We start from the raw sequence: 19,947 nt of genomic DNA, 5'->3' as shown, positions 1-19,947 counted from the left end.
TTTTATAATATTGGCTTGAACAATTTGTTTACAACTAATATGTATCCAACTATCAGTTTTATTTTTTTTACTTGTAATAGGTATATGGAAACTCACTCAACGTGGTTTTTCCACGTATTTATATATTTTATATATTTTAGTAATTTAATACGTTGAATTGATTCATTTATTAATATTTTAAAACAATTTAATCTACAAACTGTATCATATCAATTAATTTAACAGTTCAAAATATTATAACGTACTATATCTACAAATTTTATAACTAATATGATTACTAGTAATATACTATTTATTTAATTTAATATACATTGCAATAATATTACACACTTAAATGTATTTGGAATATTATTAATTTTATTTTTTTAATAATATTATATACAAAGTATTTTTATTTTTTTAACTTACATTTTAATTTTAATTTTTATGTATTTTTAACGTACTGCGCGTGATTTTTATTTAATATAGACGGGATTTAATTTTAAACTGTTACCTGATTTTTTCACTGGCGGAATTTAAATGTAACCAATTTTACCTGTTTTTTTTCTAGGTGGCTTACAATAAAAAAAAAAAGGTACTTGTGGCAAAATTTGCATGCGTCCTTCAAGTGTACTGTACCTATACAAAATAACTAAAAGATACCTAATAGAATATAATAAGAAGTTCAAAAAAGATTCAGTAAATTTAATTTAATTATTTACAAATTAAAAATTAGGTAATTTTTTTAGTATTGTTTTTAGTTTTAATTTCAAAAATAATTTTGAAATGTATTTGGTAAAATTAGCTTGAGATGGATAAAACCACACAGGAGATATAAAATATTAACACTTATTATTCTAGATAAATTTTCTTAATAAATTATTTGGTTTTTGGAAAATTAAACAAGACTAATCATTAATAGAATAATTTATCATCCGGATTACCACGTTCACTGGATCATTGGAGATGCGAACTATATCGAGATTTTAATAGAAATGTTCTACAGTATATAATTTGAATGTACTATTATGAATAAATATTATGTGATAATATAATATTAATATGTTATAATTATTTGCATTTTCAACTTTCAAGTATAATAAAATACCTACATCACAATAATTACAATATTCACTATATGACCAATATATGTTCGAAGACTCAAGATATATTGATATATGTATAAATACATCATACACGTGTCTTAAAGTTAGATTTGCAGACTCCACGCATAAAATATAACGCCCACGGAGGGGATTGAGCTCTAATTCAAACCATTCTGGTTTAAGGTTTCTGCCCCACCTTTAGATTGTCTAAGTATAACCTCACGAGCATAGATATATAATACACAACAGTATATGCTCCCCCCTTCGATATAACCCTCTGCGATCGTCCTTGGTATCCTTGAACTTCACCTTTCTTATTAACAATATTTTTACCAATGGTCTAGTATATAATTATGATTATTAACCTATACCAACTTTACCAATTTTCATAAATCTAATTTATTTAATGTACCTAAGTACAGCAGGTTTGCGAGGTATATATACAGAATTTAGTACTCACTAAGAAACAGAGTGCCGTTTGACACTGATAAGTTCATATACGCATTGCGTGAACTTGGTACCTATTTTGCGTTTTTGTTTATGATCTTGTGTACTTATTAATATAATAATATATGATTAAATATTAATTATTCTAGGTTTAAGAAGTGTGTGTGTGTGTGTGTTATCATAAGATATATATTTAAATATATATAGGCTTGAATAAAAATTGTTTAATCTTACAAATTTCAAAAAAATATGTTAATTTATAAAATTAAATAAGAATTTTTTTTTTTTTTTAATAATTTGTAATTAAGATTGTCGAAAAGTTGCCGAAAGGTAAGCAAAAATATATATTTATTTTTATTAATATAATATACGCATATTAACTATGATATGGAAGATAAAATAAAAAAATTCCATATATTTTATAGGTACAGTGATATGAATTATTTAAACGGGTTTTAAATCAATTTTATAAAAAATAACTTTTTCAATGAAGTTAAATTTAGATTAGAGTTCAAGAGTTTATAGTGTTTTAAAATGTTGAGTTATCTAATAAAAATGAAAGTTAGAAGTAAAAATGTTTAAAGTGTATTCAATACAACATTACAACAGTGTTCTAAATAAGATTTAAGTAACATTTAATTATATAATTTAAATCATAAATAGTTTTCAGTTGAGTGTGTTTATATAAATAACGCATCATGCCAATATAAAATTAATATATATGTAAATATTTATTTATAATAAGGATAATTTCAACTTTTTAAATAACAAAATAAAAATGTACTACAATTATTTTTATCCTTAAAAATTACTCATTTTAGCAAAAAACAAATGTGTTTTCTTTTATTTTACAATGGAAATCATTAATTCCAGTGTTTTACAAATTTTAAACTACTACTTACATTACAAAACATGTTTTCGATGGTTTTATTTTTTTTTTAAATTAGTTTGGTTAGAATAACATATAAATTTATTTTATCATATTATAATATAATATATAAGCTTGTATTCAATTGTTCAATCTTTGTAATAAAAATTAGAAATACGTTACCTGTAAAACACAATTTTTATTACGTTTTCAATCTATATATAAAATTAAGAACACTTTATTACACCATAATAATGATTATCAATAAAATCAATCATTAAAATTTTAAAAATATCATAAAATAAACAAATAATAATAATAGATAGATATAGTTTATTTTACCTATAAGGATATAACCTATAGGTACTCATCTAAATAATATCTTCAACAGTCATTATCTTTCATACAGTATACAGTATACATACACCATAACTCTTTTTTTTATTATTATTATAAGGTCGTTTAATTATCTAAGAACTTAAAAACTAATCAAGCAGGTGTACTGTGTTGTTATATAAAAAAAAAAAAAAACATGAGAAAATAATTTGACCTTGTAATTTGCTAATAACTAATGTTTATTCACACGTTGGTGTCATAATATGACCGTTTTTTTAAACTTAAGGTTTTATTTAATTTTAATCAAACATAGGCACGCTATTCAATTTAGATATTATCAATAGTAGTTTATGAAATACGAAACTATATGAGCTATTACTTATCAGGAAGACTAATAACTAATAACTAATAACTAAAATTGTGTTTGTTTCTAAAATAGAGCAAGGATTATAGTAGTTTTACAATGAAGTTTTTTGTTGTTATTGTTACGGAATAATACATTGTTTTCCATTTTTCTATAAATTAGCTTAAAATAAAAAGAGAGTTATAGTGTCAATTTTTATTTTTATTGAATACAAAATTAGGTAAGTTCTGAATGGTAAAATATTGATTTTAAGCAAGGCCGCCCGCAGACATTTTTCTCAGGGGGGGCCAGCGAAAAATAATACACTTACCATAAATTCTGTTTTTTAAATCACATCGTAAAAAAAAATTATTTATTTATTTTAATATTACAAGTGTCACCTTATCAGTTATCAGTCCTCCTTATCGCCCTCCAAGACGCTATTTAAAATCTAAATAAATGCAATAAAAATTAGGTAATATCTTAATTAGCGGGTGGGGGGGGCCTTGATTTTAAGTGATACACACTGGACTAAATTACATTGTATACGACATTAAGTACAATTTTAAATAAATATGCAAGTTTATTTAACCAGTAATAATTAATAAATATGTATTGACTATTGGATGTAATAATTAGAGTAAGCCGAAAATTATAGTTTAAAAGATTCACGGAATTTTTTTAATATAATGATAATTATTTACTTTAAATGAGAATTTAAAGAAAAAAAATGTTTTGAATATTTATCGTAAGAAACTTTACTTCTATTATTCATAAAAATACAATTCAAAAACCGAAATCCTAAATTTTTTTTTAAAGTATACCTATGTTATTAGATGTAGTTGTAAAATATAATTATCGAAGTAATTTAAATATTAAACTGATTGTTAATTTTGAAAAAAATAACCTATTTTAACATTAAAAATTAGTTACTAAATAATTTAGTATTTAGTTTAAATTATGATAAATTAAATTCATAAATCCACTTTTAATGACATATGCTACATATAAAAAATTTCAAGTTCATCCAGCTGTTTAAAAATTATTTTAAAAATCTTACTACTTATAATAAAGTTGAGACAGATTTATTACATGAATTAAATTCTTATAAATAGCAAACATTTGACTCGATCTATTTTTATGAAGTAAAAAAATAATTTTTGTAGTCGGAAAATTTCTTAACCTTTGAAGTATTTGTTTCAACATCATAATATAAGCAAAGATGTGCAATATTTTAAACTTTGTTGAACTGTTTTATCAAGAATTCATTACAAGAAAAAAATGTAAATACTCAAAATAATGGTAAAAACAATAGTTCTCTAACTCCATTTTATTTATTTAAAAAATATATTACTATTTAAAGGTAGCATGCATATTTATAATTAATTTTTAAAATTTAATTTAAAAAAAATATTTTATTCCATAAATTATGTGTATGTAATAGTAGTTATGGTGAGTTAAAATTACGCAGTATAGATTTTAAACAATCATAATCTAATTTTTTAAAACAGACGACTGAACTATATGTAGTTACTCATTGTTAAAATTAAGTGTATGTAATTCAATAAAATCTGCAATTTAGATGTACTTCTTTGGTTCATATTCAATTTAGTTATTAATAATAATATAATATTCTCTTACAAAATACTTATAAGTCATAATTATTTGATCATTATTTCAAATAAATGTTTTTGCCTTTTACATATAAATAATTATTGAGATTTTTGGTCGTTTCAGAGTATTAGACAATTAAAAATACGTTTATCGACTTTGTTAAAATATACTAATTTTGTCTAAAATAATTTGTTAAAACGCACAAGGACCATCGTATTTACCTGTATTTTACATGAAATATGAAAGAAGATTCGTTACAAATACTTCTTGCTTATAAATCAGTGAGGATCTTGTATTTTTTATTTTTTTGTCAATAATTAATTACGTTATAATAGATAAATCATTAACAGAATTAGTCTTCTTGTAAAAATAACTTAGTTTCATACAATAGAAAACAAAAAAAACATGTCATCCTTAATGTTAAGTCCTTGTAACTTAATAAGTAGATCGGTCACAGAATATAGATTTTTTGAATAGTTATATAAATACACCACATTTTATAATATATGCAATTTTTATACATACAGTATAAAATATGCATTACTTACGCATATAGCATAGGAAACATGTTACATACACAATTACCTTTCTCGAAAATATTATAAAACTTGAATCAAACAGACACAATGGAAATAATAAAATGTAAAACTGGTTTATTCTACTGCCAATAGGATGATGTTTTCAAACTGAACAGCTCTACTCAGTACTCACAGACCACAAAATTAGTATCAGTGACCGCGTACCACGGTGTGATACACCATTCAGTAATCTGAACTTGACTTAACATTGTAACCGTAACAAAAATATGTGTTTGTTTTGATAAGAAAAATATTATATTTTACGCTCATTTTTCTGCTCTTCAATCGATTTTTTTGATCCAAGGGATAAGGTAAGCAATTTGACATTATAAGATAAAAGTGAATTGGTTTCAAGTAAATGTAAACTTTATTTAATCATATTTTAATTAATAATCAAAGACATTAACAAATCATATTCATAGCAAATTAGATTTTTCTATATTATGTTTATATATTCTTTCGACAATTTATTTGTGAAATAATTTTTTACGGACTGTAAAAGTGCACCAAAAATAAATTTAACTAGTTATAAATATCAAGATCGGTATAGTACCGATATACCAATTGTGTTTTAAAAAATAAATAAAAATAAAAATATTCAATGTATTAACAACTGAAATAATATTTCTTTGATTTTACTCATAACATAACTGATTTTGATAATTGCTACAGTGATATTCCAATTAATAATAACAATACTTAAACTACTATCCTACTTGCTGTACTTAACTTTATAAATAAGAAAAATATTCAATGATTGAAAAGGTTTTCAATAAACATTTTTAAAATCAATTACGGTAACTTAAAATATTTAAATAATAGTATAAAAACAATAAAATTTTACTCTATTACCTTAAAAATAGTTATAAATAATTATTTTAAGGGTAACTTCTACAATACACATTAATAACGAAATGAGTTTTGATTGCTTATATTTTGCATTATTTGATCACATCTATTATATGTACATATATTTTAAAAAAGTTCATTACCAAGTCATTTTATCCTAACTTACATTTTTTTACATAACTTTATTTTACATTAAAGTACTTTTATAGAAATTAAAATTTTTAATTTTCCAACTGTTTATAAAACATTTTTAGAAATAAATCATAGAAACAAAGAATAATTGTTGATTTAAAATTAATTATTAACATATTGATAAATAAATATTTTAATAAAAGTGGTTATATAGTATTAAAAATATATATCACAATAATTATTAATTATTTGAAATTATATTTTTATAACATCTATTGAATTTATAATTTTACGCATAATATAACTTTTTTAAGATGATAAACAAATATTGAATAATATTAAGCAAGTCATCACTGTATCAACATGATGTATACAAATTAACAAATCAAATGTTTAGCTAAAACTTTACTACACTATTACAACTATAATATAATATAATACTAGAATAAGTAAAAAATAATTTCTAAAGTCATTATGGTTGTTATTTTTTTTAGTTACAATAACAAAATTACGTTGTATGTATAGGTATTAGGTATGATAGATTAGAGGTTTATAAAATATAATTACGTGGGACGAACGTGGGTAAAACCCTAGGACGTACAGGAAATCAAGTAATTATTAAAGAAACCAAGAATGAAAATTATACAGTTAATCCATGTTCATTTATATATTTATTCTGTATGTATAGCTAAATGTAAGCTGTACCATAATCTTTACAAATGTTAGCAGAAATATTAATCTGTATTCACAATATAGTTATCATCAAACCTATAGTAACAGTTTGTTGTGAATTTAAGTGTTTTCTACACTTCGGTGAATTCACACTTTTGCACTAAAACGTATTGCATTTTTGTATTAATTATGAAGTTTTAATAATGAAAATAATAATAATATAAACAAAAATAATATAAAATAACCAAACAAATTGATAACAATAATTATGAAAAATAAGGCTAATGCGGTTACTAAAAATTAGTGAGTATATAGTATTTAATTTACTATGATTTGGATTGTTAAATATATAAATGTTTTAAAGTAAATATAAGGTATAAGGTCAATAATTAAAATAAATAGGTTTTTTTAATATATTTTTGGAACTGTGTATATTGAATGGTTCAGAAGCAAGTGTAATAAAAATGTTATAATCAATACAGAAACTTTAGTTTATTTTAAACAACAATTTAAGGTAATGATAAATTTATAATAAAATATTACTTATACTAGATAGATATTTGTCATATATATCTAAATAATTGTTTAAAAACCTAAATTAATGGAGTAAATATATGCATTTAGTTATCGACTTATTTAAAAACCGTACCAAAAAATTAGACACTCAAGTTTTAATTTTTTTTTTTTTAATTCAGCAGAAGTATCGGACTTTAAACATTATTTTATAATTATGACAAAAATTACATTAAATAACCAATAATTTAGTTGATTGTTTAACTAAAACCAAAAAAAGAGTAATATTAATTACACTAACAACGTTTAATAATTTGCTATTAACATAATAATATGCTTACATTTTTAATTTGATAAAATAACCTTATAATCACGACATAATAGAATAATTTATTTATGTTGTTCCTTAATCCTTAGGTAATAATGATCATATAATGAAAATAAACTTTACTGTAGGATCATTGAACTTAACTCATTTTATTATTGCGATTATAATGAAATTTATGAGTCCTATAAAGAATGAACTCACAGAGATTTATAGCAAATGTATAATCATTAAATATAATTTATAAATTAAAATTATATTATTAATAAGCAAGATTTATTTAACAAAATATTACTGTAAATATAAATAAGTAGCAATTATAATTAGTATTTAAATTAGGTTTAATACTAAAACAAAATCCAGTTAATTTGTAAAATTAAAACTCATTTTAATTCATTCTAGGTATTGAGTATAATAATAATTTGATTATTTTATTTATTTATTGTACCTACCACATTTTTAATCATTTCAATAAGAAATTAATAACATTTTAATTTATTTAATTAATTATTAATCGTGTTCGAGCAAAATATATTATTTTTAAATAGTAAATACGTAATAAAAAAATTGCGCACAACTGGTTAATAATGAAACAACTATTCTATAAGATTTTGCAAATTATAAAGAGTAATCATATCATAGGAATCAGGAAATAAAAGAAATATCCCCACTTTTCAATAAGAATACCGATTATTGTAATAACCTACCGACAACTTAAACAACATTCCACTCATGAGTTGCCCGAGTCAATTTCCGCAAATCAAGTAAATACATGGATCCATGGGTTCTTAAAATATATTATTTACAATAATATGAATCACTAATAATTGTTAAACCAACTATATATCTATTATTAAATTTTACACATTTAAAATAAGGCAACATGCTTTTTATTTAATTAATGCTTACATTTGTTCGACAAAAATGTGTATTTATTTATTTTACATGTTACGATTATGAAATACATATACCTACTATGAGCAGAAATAAATTAATCCTTGATAAATATGAATGGTAAAAAACCATAAACTGTATATTTTAATATATTTTAAATACATTTGGATTTGTTAAATGTGTTATTTTCAAATCAAAATAAATTCTTAAACCTATTTAATCAACGAAAAACAGTATTTTTACAAATTCAAAAGATCGTTATTATTATGACTTCACATTAAACCCTTTAGTCGTAATCCACTTACTAAAGACTGAAAAGTAAAATTCTTTGTCCGGCTTCGTGACAACAATCAAAAAGGAGTTCACCTTCAAAATATAATATGGTAACTCGAAGATAAAATACGCTTTGCTCATACCATAATATTAAAGTATATCTATAACCGCAGAAGTATTTCGTAATAATGGAATCGTTTAAATTAAATATTAATTAAAAATAATTTTTTACACTATCTACTATTTAGTCCAAACTTCAATAAAATAATCTAATACAATATGTTTTGAAAACATGAATTATACAATTGAATAGGTACAATATAGAGCATAGCTCATTTCCGCCAAAATTTATTTTTGTTAAAAGACGTTTCCGTCAATTATTATTTGGGAATCGTATACAATTGCATCTTACGTTTCAAGTATTACATTTTCTTTTTCCAAAATACTGGCTGTACAATTTTTCATTAAACATCCCCACCGAGTTATGTTATATATTATGTTTTTGACGTATCCTCTTTTGCTTACAACAAATCCTGTTTTAAGAACGTTATTAACTGTTTAATAAACAGAACAGATACTGAATCAAAATATAAGAATTTAACATTTGTCAAATAATTATTGTGTGCGAATCATAATTAAACTATAATACAGTTTGTGCTTCCTTCCGTTATCGATAAATAATGATTATCAACAATTATTGAAAATTGTCGTTGTTTGTATTGTTGTACTTATGATCTTCGCAATTGTTTACAAATGGCATTACTATTACCTACATATTAAAATACTATATTTTATACTTACCACAAAATATGTTGCTTAAAAATTAAAACTATTAGTTTCCAAAGTTTTTTGGTGGAAACGTCTTTTTTTTGGCGGAAACAGGTAACTCCCACAGTATAATAGGATATTAAATATATCGAATAATATTTTAAAAACTTACTATGTACACATATTACAAAATAGTACCTAATAGTATATAATTTTATTTAATTAGTTGAATTTAAATGTATAAATTATTGTTAAAGATTACCTAGTTAATAAAATTCAATATTGAATAAATAATAAACATCATATACTGTATAATATTATATATCAATGAAAAATTAAATAAAATAAAATGTAACCTTATAGAGAAAGAAATAATTATTATAATAATTTTAATACTATATTCCGTTTATACCTACTAAAAAATTATCAGCTTAAGTAAAAAATATGTTATTTTCATAATATTATTATATCAATTATTTTTACCTATAGTACTTTTTTTATATTTTGGTCGATTTAATATATAATATTGTATTTAAATTGTTAACAAAAACAAAATGAATAGGTTATCGTAATATTGCAGATAAATTATGAAAAAGTACAGGAGAACAACTTAAATATTTTTATTTTTAAAATGTCATGTACATATATATATGTATAAATTAGTATTAAATTAAAATATGCTGTATTAATTGCTCAATTTCTGGATCTGCATACTTCTATTAAAAAAAAAAAAAACTAAATTTAAATATAAGAAACATGATATATATTAAACTTTATTAATATGTATGAATTATGATAATGTTAAAAGAATAGATACAGGAAGTTATTATAAGACAGTAGTTCACCAGTTTCAAATTTAAAGCCGGTTATAAAATATTATTTATATTTATATCACAATATATTGTACAATATAATTGTATATAGCATTTCGAGAGCAGACACGTTTTAATTACACGTATATGAATAGTTCAGGATTCTTATTTGAAACACAATTTTATTTTGTCATTTTAAATATTCACAGTTAACTTTTGTTTAAAATATATTAAAAAACAGTTTTTGTATTTACGAATGAAATGCAAAAAATAAAAGCATAAAGAAATTGTATTTTATACAAATTTAAACTTAACTAAAATATATTAATTATTGGTGATAGAATTTATCAATGTAAATAAATACAAGTAATATGTAATAATAATAATTTAATCAATATAATTACAATCATATAACATGACAATGATAATGATAAAAATTATATTTATATATATATATATTATATGAATGTAATAGATAAACTAAATTATAATGATAGCTTAATGTCTAAATAAATGTTAAAATACTTAAATAAGTACTGTATACAAATACAAATATAAAAACGTTTCGGTAATCGGTGGTATACGTATACCCGTATAGATCTCATAGCCATATACAACTTATACGTACGTAATAAATATTATTGATACTTACATAATTATATACAGTAGGAAAAGGGACAATTCATAATTGAATTAGGCTGAATTTATTAATTTTGGATACTCATTTAATCTATAACACATAATGTCATGAATTGACTTCCTATGTTAAGTTATAAGTAAATTTTTAACACAATATGTAATAATAAACAAAAAATGATAATTAATAAAAAGAAAAATTACAAGCGAAAAAACACAAATAATACAAAATAATAAGCGCCATCTATCTAATCTCTTTTTCTAGAAATAATATATCCAGTTATTTACATTTATATTGGGCTATTCTTTTATCAAACTTGAAATTACATTAATTATTTTAAAATCTCTTAACTTTTTAAAATATATATCCCCGGAAAATGTCTACTTACTCCCCTCATCAAAACTTTAAATACTTATAACTTATAAACTACTTGTCCAAATTTTGATTTTTTATACGTCGAAATACTCCGAAAAATATTTTGCTTCGGAGTATGAAATTAAAAATATTTGTTGTCATTCAAAAAATTAAAACACTTAAAAATTATAACGATAAAAATAAAAATAAATTTTATTGTTTTATTTCAACTGGAAATTACAAAAATAAAATTTTCTCAAAAAAGTTAATAGATTTTAAAATAATGAGTGTAGTTTGATAAAAGAATCACTCTATGTACTGCGAAAAGTTACATTTGTATAGATTTATTATTATTTTAACGGTAATCACATCGTTATTAAAACGTGTTAGAACATTATGTATAATAAATATTTTCTAAAAAAATAATTTCCAACAAAACTAATAATTCTTATCAAAAAAGTATTTGTTCCCAGAGTAAAAAAATCACATTTTATTCAATAAATTTAGGTACATAATAAGTAAATCGTTAAATTACTTCTAGTAGGTATAACCTATAAAATGTTACTAATAATGAATAAACGCGTAAATTACAATATAATATTAAAAATCACTACAGCGCAACAGCCAATAATCTTTATGAGAATCAGGAATTATTTATTAAAACTAGGAACTAGCATATTTAAATAACACAACATGAAAATCTAAGGTCTGTCGGTTTCATTATTCAGCAACCAGACATAACCTTGATCTTCACGAATTTGCGACTGAGAGATTTTGGAGCTTTAACTGCTATTTTTTATAGGTGATACAAAGCGAATGGTTGATCAGTATCAGTATAGACTGTTGGTACAAAGAAAAGGGATAATATTATATGATAAACCGGATAAACGAGTAATCAATAATCATAAAATTACTAATACATCGTAATAACTGCACAAGATCACCATAATAATTATTACCATACCGGTTAAGAATGCATTATTTCTAATATTTAATGTCATGTAAAAACACACTATTAATTATTATTTTCATAACTAAAATGAATATTGAAAAACATAGTTTTGCTTTATTTGATTAAAATATTAACATTCCTCTTTATTATTATCATCAGTTTCCGTTTAACACCCAAAATACTTAAGAGTCTTAGATATTGTTAACTAAAATTAAATTATTTAAATAAAATAATTTTCATCGTTATTCCAGTTTTTTTTTTTTTTACAAATAATCTAAAATTTCTAAAAGTTTAGCAATTTTAATTTCCTAATAAATTTAGGTCAAATTAACTAAATAGGTACGTGGTACGTTTAGAGTATAGGTATATGCATGTGAGTGTTCATTGCTATATATATATTTTTTTTTAACGACAAAAAAAAAAACAAACCGGTTATGAATCATTTCCTATTGATCCGTACTTATACAAAGTATTCAAATAAATAACATTATCTTATTATGTATTGAATATGAGAATATAAACGTAACTTGTTTTAATGTATAATAATATAGGTAAGTAAATTTAAAAATAAACATGAAGTATGTGTAATTATATGTTATATTTAATAAAAAAATTATTACGTGTTATGGAGGTAAGTCAACCACTAAATACATTGATCAATTTGAAAATAAATTATGAATATTGCTATATTAGACAAGGTAAAGGTTTAACGTTAGATACGTTAATTCTAAAAAATATTGAAAATATTGTTTGCTATTATTTTTAATTTAATTAAGGCGTATGAAATAAATGATAATACAACTTAATGTTTTTTATAATTATTATTTTTGACACATTGTGTATTATCCACACTTTTTAATATTATTATTGATGCTGTAATGATTCTGAAACATTAGCTTAATACCTTATATATACTGATAATTTTTTTCTTTTTAATAGTTTAAAATCTAAAGATGGAAGAAATCAATCTCGATCATGTACATGAAGCTAATAGTGACGTCAATTTAGCAGTTAAAATAACTGATGCGTATAAAGCATACAACTCATCGATCATTGTATTAAATGGATTTAACATGAATGTAAAAAAGGGAACAATGTAAGTTTTTATATAGTTTTTTTTTATTCATTTTTGTTTTTATTACTTATTGGTGCTTGAAAACTTATTTTTTAATTATTTAATATTATTGTATTAAATTTTACTCAATAGATATGGCTTACTGGGACCAAGCGGATGCGGCAAAACAACATTACTTTCTTGTATTATTGGCCGAGGTAGATTGGACTCTGGACACATACAACTTTCTGTAAAAAAGAAAAAAGAAATAGGTTACATGCCACAGGTAATTACAAAACTATTATAAAGACCACAATACAATTAATAAAAATATGACGGATAATAACAGAATTACATAATTAAACATAAATGTGAGTTGTGACCTAGTGGGTATGTGAAGAAAAATTCAGATTGATTTTGCAGTATACTCCTCATAACCTCGTGAATATAAAATTCTAGATTTTAGATATTATAATACGCAGAGTCACAATCAAAAAATGTTTCGCAATTTTTAACTAGCCACTGGCTTTTATAATAATTATTACAAATTTTGACACCCCCTCTATTGTAATCGTGTTATTACACAATATAACATTAATTTTTTTTTTTTTGACAAAATAATGTATTTGTGGTGTCATTAATTATTATAGTATTAAATTTGTTTTTCGTACATATTACATTATTTTTATTATTATTAGGAAACTTTAAAGTTAATACTAACATACCGTAGACAATAGAATAGCTACATATAAAAGTGTCCAGAGGCAAAATACAGTGTGAAGTGTGAATAGATTAAAGAAATAGCTATTCTGAATCTAAAATAGAATATTATTCTATGACGTTGAGCTTCTCGTATCTCAATATCTTATACTCTACTATCGAGTGGTGTACGTACTAACTAATGGCAATAAAACAGTAATTTTTTGAACAATTAAATAACTACATACTTCATACGTTTACATTTCTATAAACAATAAATCTCTGTCTTAATTCTTGGCAAATTATCTCCCTAGCTATTGCCGTGACTTTTATCAAATTAAATATTTTATCCGTTTATCAGCTGTTTTATTTACGTATCGTTGATTTAATATAATGAATAGCTTGTGTTAATTACTAATATATTATATTGTATATACATTACTCTTCAATGTAACGTATTGTTATTATCAGCGACTTTAGTAAAGCTACACTATTCTGAACATATTACAATAAATTTGATACATAATTAAATACACATAGGATTTATACTTGATAATATTTATAATTTAATAATTTAAGTATTACCTAGTATATCCTTATCAATAATGAGTAAACAATATGACGGTAGATTTGTTAACGCGATATAGGTACGAGGTGATTCATGTAATGTAAGATACTCTTTATTTCATAAAATATAAGGGTTTTTGAAAATATTTCTTTTACATAGTTGTAAGTCGTTACTTAACAACATTTTTGAGAAAAATTATTTCTTAGCATTTTTATTTTTTTTTACTTTTTGAACGATAAAAATATTTTGACGTTATATTACAAAATAGAATATTATCAGGAGTAAACCGATTTTATAAAAATTAAATTCAGACAAATACAAAATAATATACGTTTACAAATACGTATTCAACGTTTAGATAAGCAGCATAAAGAGCCAACATTTTTTGGAATATTCCTATACTAGATACTTTTTAGGTAATTTTAAATAATTATAAGTCATAAACAGTTTGTCCAAAATTTAATTTTTATGTATCAAAGTAGGTACTTCAAAAAGTATTTTGCTTTTTTTTATTTATTTAAGGAATTAGAAATTTAAAAGTAATAATAAAAAAATGGTAAAAATAAAAATATTTTTTAGAAAAATTTTACTTTTAACGACTTAATATTATGTAATATATTTTCAAATGTTAACAGTTTTTTTTTTTTCAAATAATGTTACATTAAATGAGTCAACTGATATTTATATACTGCAAAATTAATTATTTTTTACCTACGTAAGTACTAGAAAAATAGGTAAACTTATAATTAATATTTATTAATATTATCTATATGACTATTATTTAAACTTATATTTTAATATACTAATATATTTTAATTTAGGACTTAGCACTTTACGACGAATTTAACATACTAGAAACTTTTCATTATTTTGGGTCTTTGTACGAAATGTCTTATAAAGATATTGTCGATAAAGGTAAAAAGTTGATAAGTTTAATGGAAATGCCATCGGCTGAGACTCAATTCGGTTCAATGAGGTAACTTTAGAAAAAAAAATATAAGCATAATAAACATTTGATTTCATATTAATAATATAATATTAACAATAATTTATAGCGGTGGACAACAAAGAAGGTTCTCCCTGTGTACTGCTCTTTTGCACGACCCTAGTTTGTTGATATTGGATGAACCTACAGTTGGACTCGATCCAATCATTAGTGCTAGGTAAGATATAAATATACTAAATGGTAAACAATTAAGTATATTTAGCTATTGGTGAAATCGTTAATCTTATTAAATCATTGTCATAAACACAATTACAAACTTATTAAAATTTAACAAGAAATCATCCATTCTTTTCACGTTGACTATTTCTGACAATAATTTAATATTTATGCTATAAAAAATTAATTAATTAAATAGTTACATATTTATATACTTAACTTTTATACAAATGTATAACTATTTAGCATATGGGAGTATTTACAAGATTTAACAAACCGTGGAAAAACTATAATTATCACAACGCATTACATTGAAGAAGCACGACTTGCAAATACAGTAAATATATTAATGATACATTTGTAATTAAATATCTATGATTTTAAATTCAATTTATATTCAGATAGGCTTAATGAGAAAAGGCGTTTTACTATCTGAATCACCTCCACTGGAAATTATGGCATCTTGTAATGCCGATACACTTGAAAGTGCTTTTTTAATACTCAGTCAAAAGCAAACTTCAGTTAATACAGAAATAATAGTTGAGTAAAATAGATTTGAACTTAATAGTGTAGAATACATTACATATTATGTTTGTATAATATATCATATATTTACTAATACAGTAATATAACCTTTTAGGAACAACCAAGAAGAAAATCCATACTACAACCACCTACGACGTCACTGGAAAAATCATCACTATTTTCGCTAATACGGTTCAAAGCTCAATTATTGAAACATTGGTATTGGAGCGTCAAGAATTGGACGTTAGTATAATTATACTACAATAAAATATTCAATATTTAAATTAAAATGCGCCAAATGTTTATTTTAGAATAATAGTCTTTGTTTGTCTCTTACCAATTTTCACTATATTGATTTATAATTTAACCATTGGACATGTCCCACAACCTCTCAATGTAGGAATTGTCAACTATGAAAATCCTTCACATTGCTCATATAAATCGTTTGATTTATGTGATGAAGAAATCCCACTAAGTTGCAAATTTATGAAAGAAATGGAAAAACATGATTTTACGTTGGTAATTAATATATTACATTTTATAATTTAAAATATTTTATCTTTTAAATAGTTAATTATTTTAAAAATTATATTTAAATATTATTTCTTGAAATAAAAATACCTATATTTTCTTTATTTTAATCAATCTTAAAAAGAATCTAATAAAATGATATAATAATGGCAGAAAAAATATAACGATGAGAACTTAGCAAGACAAGACGCAGAATATGGTTTTACGTGGGGTTTCGTAACATTTGAAAAAAATTTTACTGATATGATCGGTTTGAAATTTGGTGATCCATCAAAAATGAGTTCAAATGATATAGAAGAATCCGCCGTAAAAGCATCATTGGATATGTCAAGTAATATCATAATGTTTGAATTATATTATACAAAAAAAATTAATCCATTTTTATTTCAGACTATGTATTAAAAACAATAATCCAAGGAAAATTACATCAAAGTTATAAAAGTCTTACTCACGCTTTTGAAAAATGTAATAAAACTACAGTAACTACAACGTTAGATCCAGTACCAATAACAGTAAGAATATAATATACTAAACATTAATTTATCAAAAATCATTAACATTTTATTTAGATTGAAATACAATAAAACCAAATATGTTATTTTAGTTGATGCCACCTGTATTTGGACAATTATATGACATTAATATGTCACATTATGGAGCTGCAGCAGTAATATCCATGTATGTTAAAAGTCAACATGTAAATTTATATTATTTATTCTAATTTATGTAATTAACTGTAATTACTGACTAGTATATACATTTTTTAGAACATCATTTTTGTAGTAGTAAGGAGTCTATAAAAATCATGCATGATACATCACAAATTCATAATAACTCATCAATCATCTTATAGGTAGGAAATTTTAATTTCTAAATTTTTTCAAACACCACTAAAACAAAAAGTGATAGTATTGATAGAAATGTCTAAAATCTGTACTTTTCTAATAATTTATGTTTGAAGCTACAAAGAAAATTTAAAATGCTTTTGAATTTAATGTCATCTTCTGAACTAGTAGAATGTGACTTATCTAAGATTCGTATATTTTCTAGTGTTCGACTTAAACCAAGTTTTAAAAATGTTTTAGATTGGAATTATACTTGACATTCCTGTTCACATCGTTATCAATTAGTATGGAAAAAAATAGTGGTTTAATTGATAGGAGTCTTTCTTCAGGTAAATATAAATACATTTAACACATTAGATTACTTTTTAATTGAAATCAAATGTATTTTTGAACAGGACTCACCATTCTCGAAGTTATTATTTCGCAATTGGTAGTACAAATTATAATGTTAATCATTCAAACTACCACAGTTTTCGTATTACAATACATTGTGTTCGACCATCCATTCTTATGTGTATGGATTACCCCTTTTCTAATGGTGTTCTTACAAGGAATATGTGGGACATTTTTGGGTAAATAAATACATTTTATATACAAATTAAATTTCAGATTATGCATTAATTTATAAAAAATATTTAATTTAAATACTCACATAGTTTGAGTGGTGGTTTTTATATTAATATTTTAATTTGATATACTTATACTGCATTATAGGTTTTACAGCGAGTATTACTTTTGATGAAGAGAAAATCACTACGTTCTTTGGAGTATTTTTGGTTATGTCACAAGTATTCTTATGTGGTAAGTTTTTGTAAATAAACTTAAGATTAAAAAAATTATTTATATTTATATTTTAATTCAGGTATTATGTGGCCATTAGAAGCCATGGATCCAATATTAAAAAAAGTAAGTCTTTTTTTCCCGTTAACTTTATCAGTTGACGCATTTAGACAAATGACTGCAAGAAATTGGGGATTATCTCAACCAATAGTTATACAAGGATTTATATCAATATTTATTTGGATATTAGTTGCGATTTTATTTTTAATGTTAAGTCTCAAGTTAAAACAAGGTATTAAAGCGAAAAAATGAAAAACACCTGTTGTAATTTATTTAATATTAATCAGCGTATTGTAACTCTGTATTTAAGTAAATTAGTTATATGTAAATATAATTTAAGACATAAATAACTAAGTTTATAATTTTTAGTTTTTAAACAATACATACCTATAATTATTTATATTCTAAATGTTATCAAATATGGTTTTTAATTATAAAACAAAATAAATAACTACTAAATTGAGTTTTAATTCATCATTAAATATGAATTCAACTACATCACTTTTTCAATCATTCGTATAATACTCTAATGTCTAAAATATGTATTATATTCTATGAAATAGGTACTACCAATTTCTCTAATTTTATTAAATTTATTTATAAGGATTTGGTTAATTATATACAATAGACATGGGTGTCAATTACAATATTTTAGTAATAAATAATAATTAGTGAACTACCTACACAGTAATATGTGCCTACCTAAATATACTAAATATAGTTACATAGAAAAAAATTGATATCATGCTTTATGACGTGTTGATGGTATACAGTATATTAATATTATTAACAATGTAGAAAGTTTATACCTAACACCTATATTATATAAATATATATTTTATAAAAATAAAAACAATAAATAAGAGCACGAAAAAATAAAATAACCAATAGACTGTACTGCCACTACCATGTAAATGCAACAGCGATTACAACGATAGTAGTAGCAAATTTTAATGATTTACCTACTTACTGCATAATACTATAACTAATTAGTAATGCACTACTACTATTGTCTACCACTACTAATAATAATAATAGTATATTTAATACACCCAAATCAAAATACTAGAAAGTAGAAATTAAGCTTCACAGATTAGAATAATAAACAATAATTGAGAAGTTAAATGTATGATACCTAACCTATGGTTAAGACTTACGAGAGAAATACAGATGAAACAAGATATATGTAAGTATTTTATTAAAAAACAAATTATCTATTATCTTTTTTTAAATCATTAATATTAATAATAATATTTTCCGTTTGTATTCAT

At 22.8% G+C, this 19,947-nt stretch overlaps 1 protein-coding gene across 3 annotated transcripts; it reads left to right on the top strand.

Moving 5' to 3' along the window:
- Positions 1-1,771: 1,771 nt before the first annotated feature.
- On the top strand, positions 1,772-18,988 carry LOC112592090 (ABC transporter G family member 23-like). Of its 3 annotated transcripts, none has more exons than XM_025336069.1 (16): positions 1,772-1,862; positions 13,392-13,548; positions 13,660-13,792; positions 15,595-15,749; positions 15,829-15,936; positions 16,182-16,272; positions 16,337-16,474; positions 16,576-16,703; positions 16,772-16,979; positions 17,145-17,322; positions 17,382-17,503; positions 17,596-17,669; positions 18,077-18,165; positions 18,232-18,408; positions 18,551-18,637; positions 18,699-18,928. In XM_025336069.1, exons 2-16 carry the CDS (start codon positions 13,406-13,408, stop codon positions 18,926-18,928), a joined length of 2,061 nt encoding a protein of 686 aa, XP_025191854.1. In that variant the 5' UTR covers positions 1,772-1,862; positions 13,392-13,405. The 3 variants fall into 3 exon arrangements, with proteins under 3 accessions (XP_025191854.1, XP_025191853.1, XP_025191855.1); XM_025336068.1 differs by lacking the exon at positions 1,772-1,862 and adding an exon at positions 5,400-5,582; XM_025336070.1 differs by lacking the exon at positions 1,772-1,862 and having other exon boundaries at positions 13,406-13,548; positions 18,699-18,988.
- Positions 18,989-19,947: the final 959 nt, after the last annotated feature.

The sequence above is a fragment of the Melanaphis sacchari genome, unplaced genomic scaffold (genome assembly GCF_002803265.2).
Source record: "Melanaphis sacchari strain LSU unplaced genomic scaffold, SCAv2.0 Contig156_pilon_pilon, whole genome shotgun sequence".
NCBI lineage: Eukaryota > Metazoa > Arthropoda > Insecta > Hemiptera > Aphididae > Melanaphis > Melanaphis sacchari.
The sequence above is the reverse complement of the archived record's forward strand: the minus strand, read 5'-3'. Positions and strand labels throughout refer to the sequence as shown.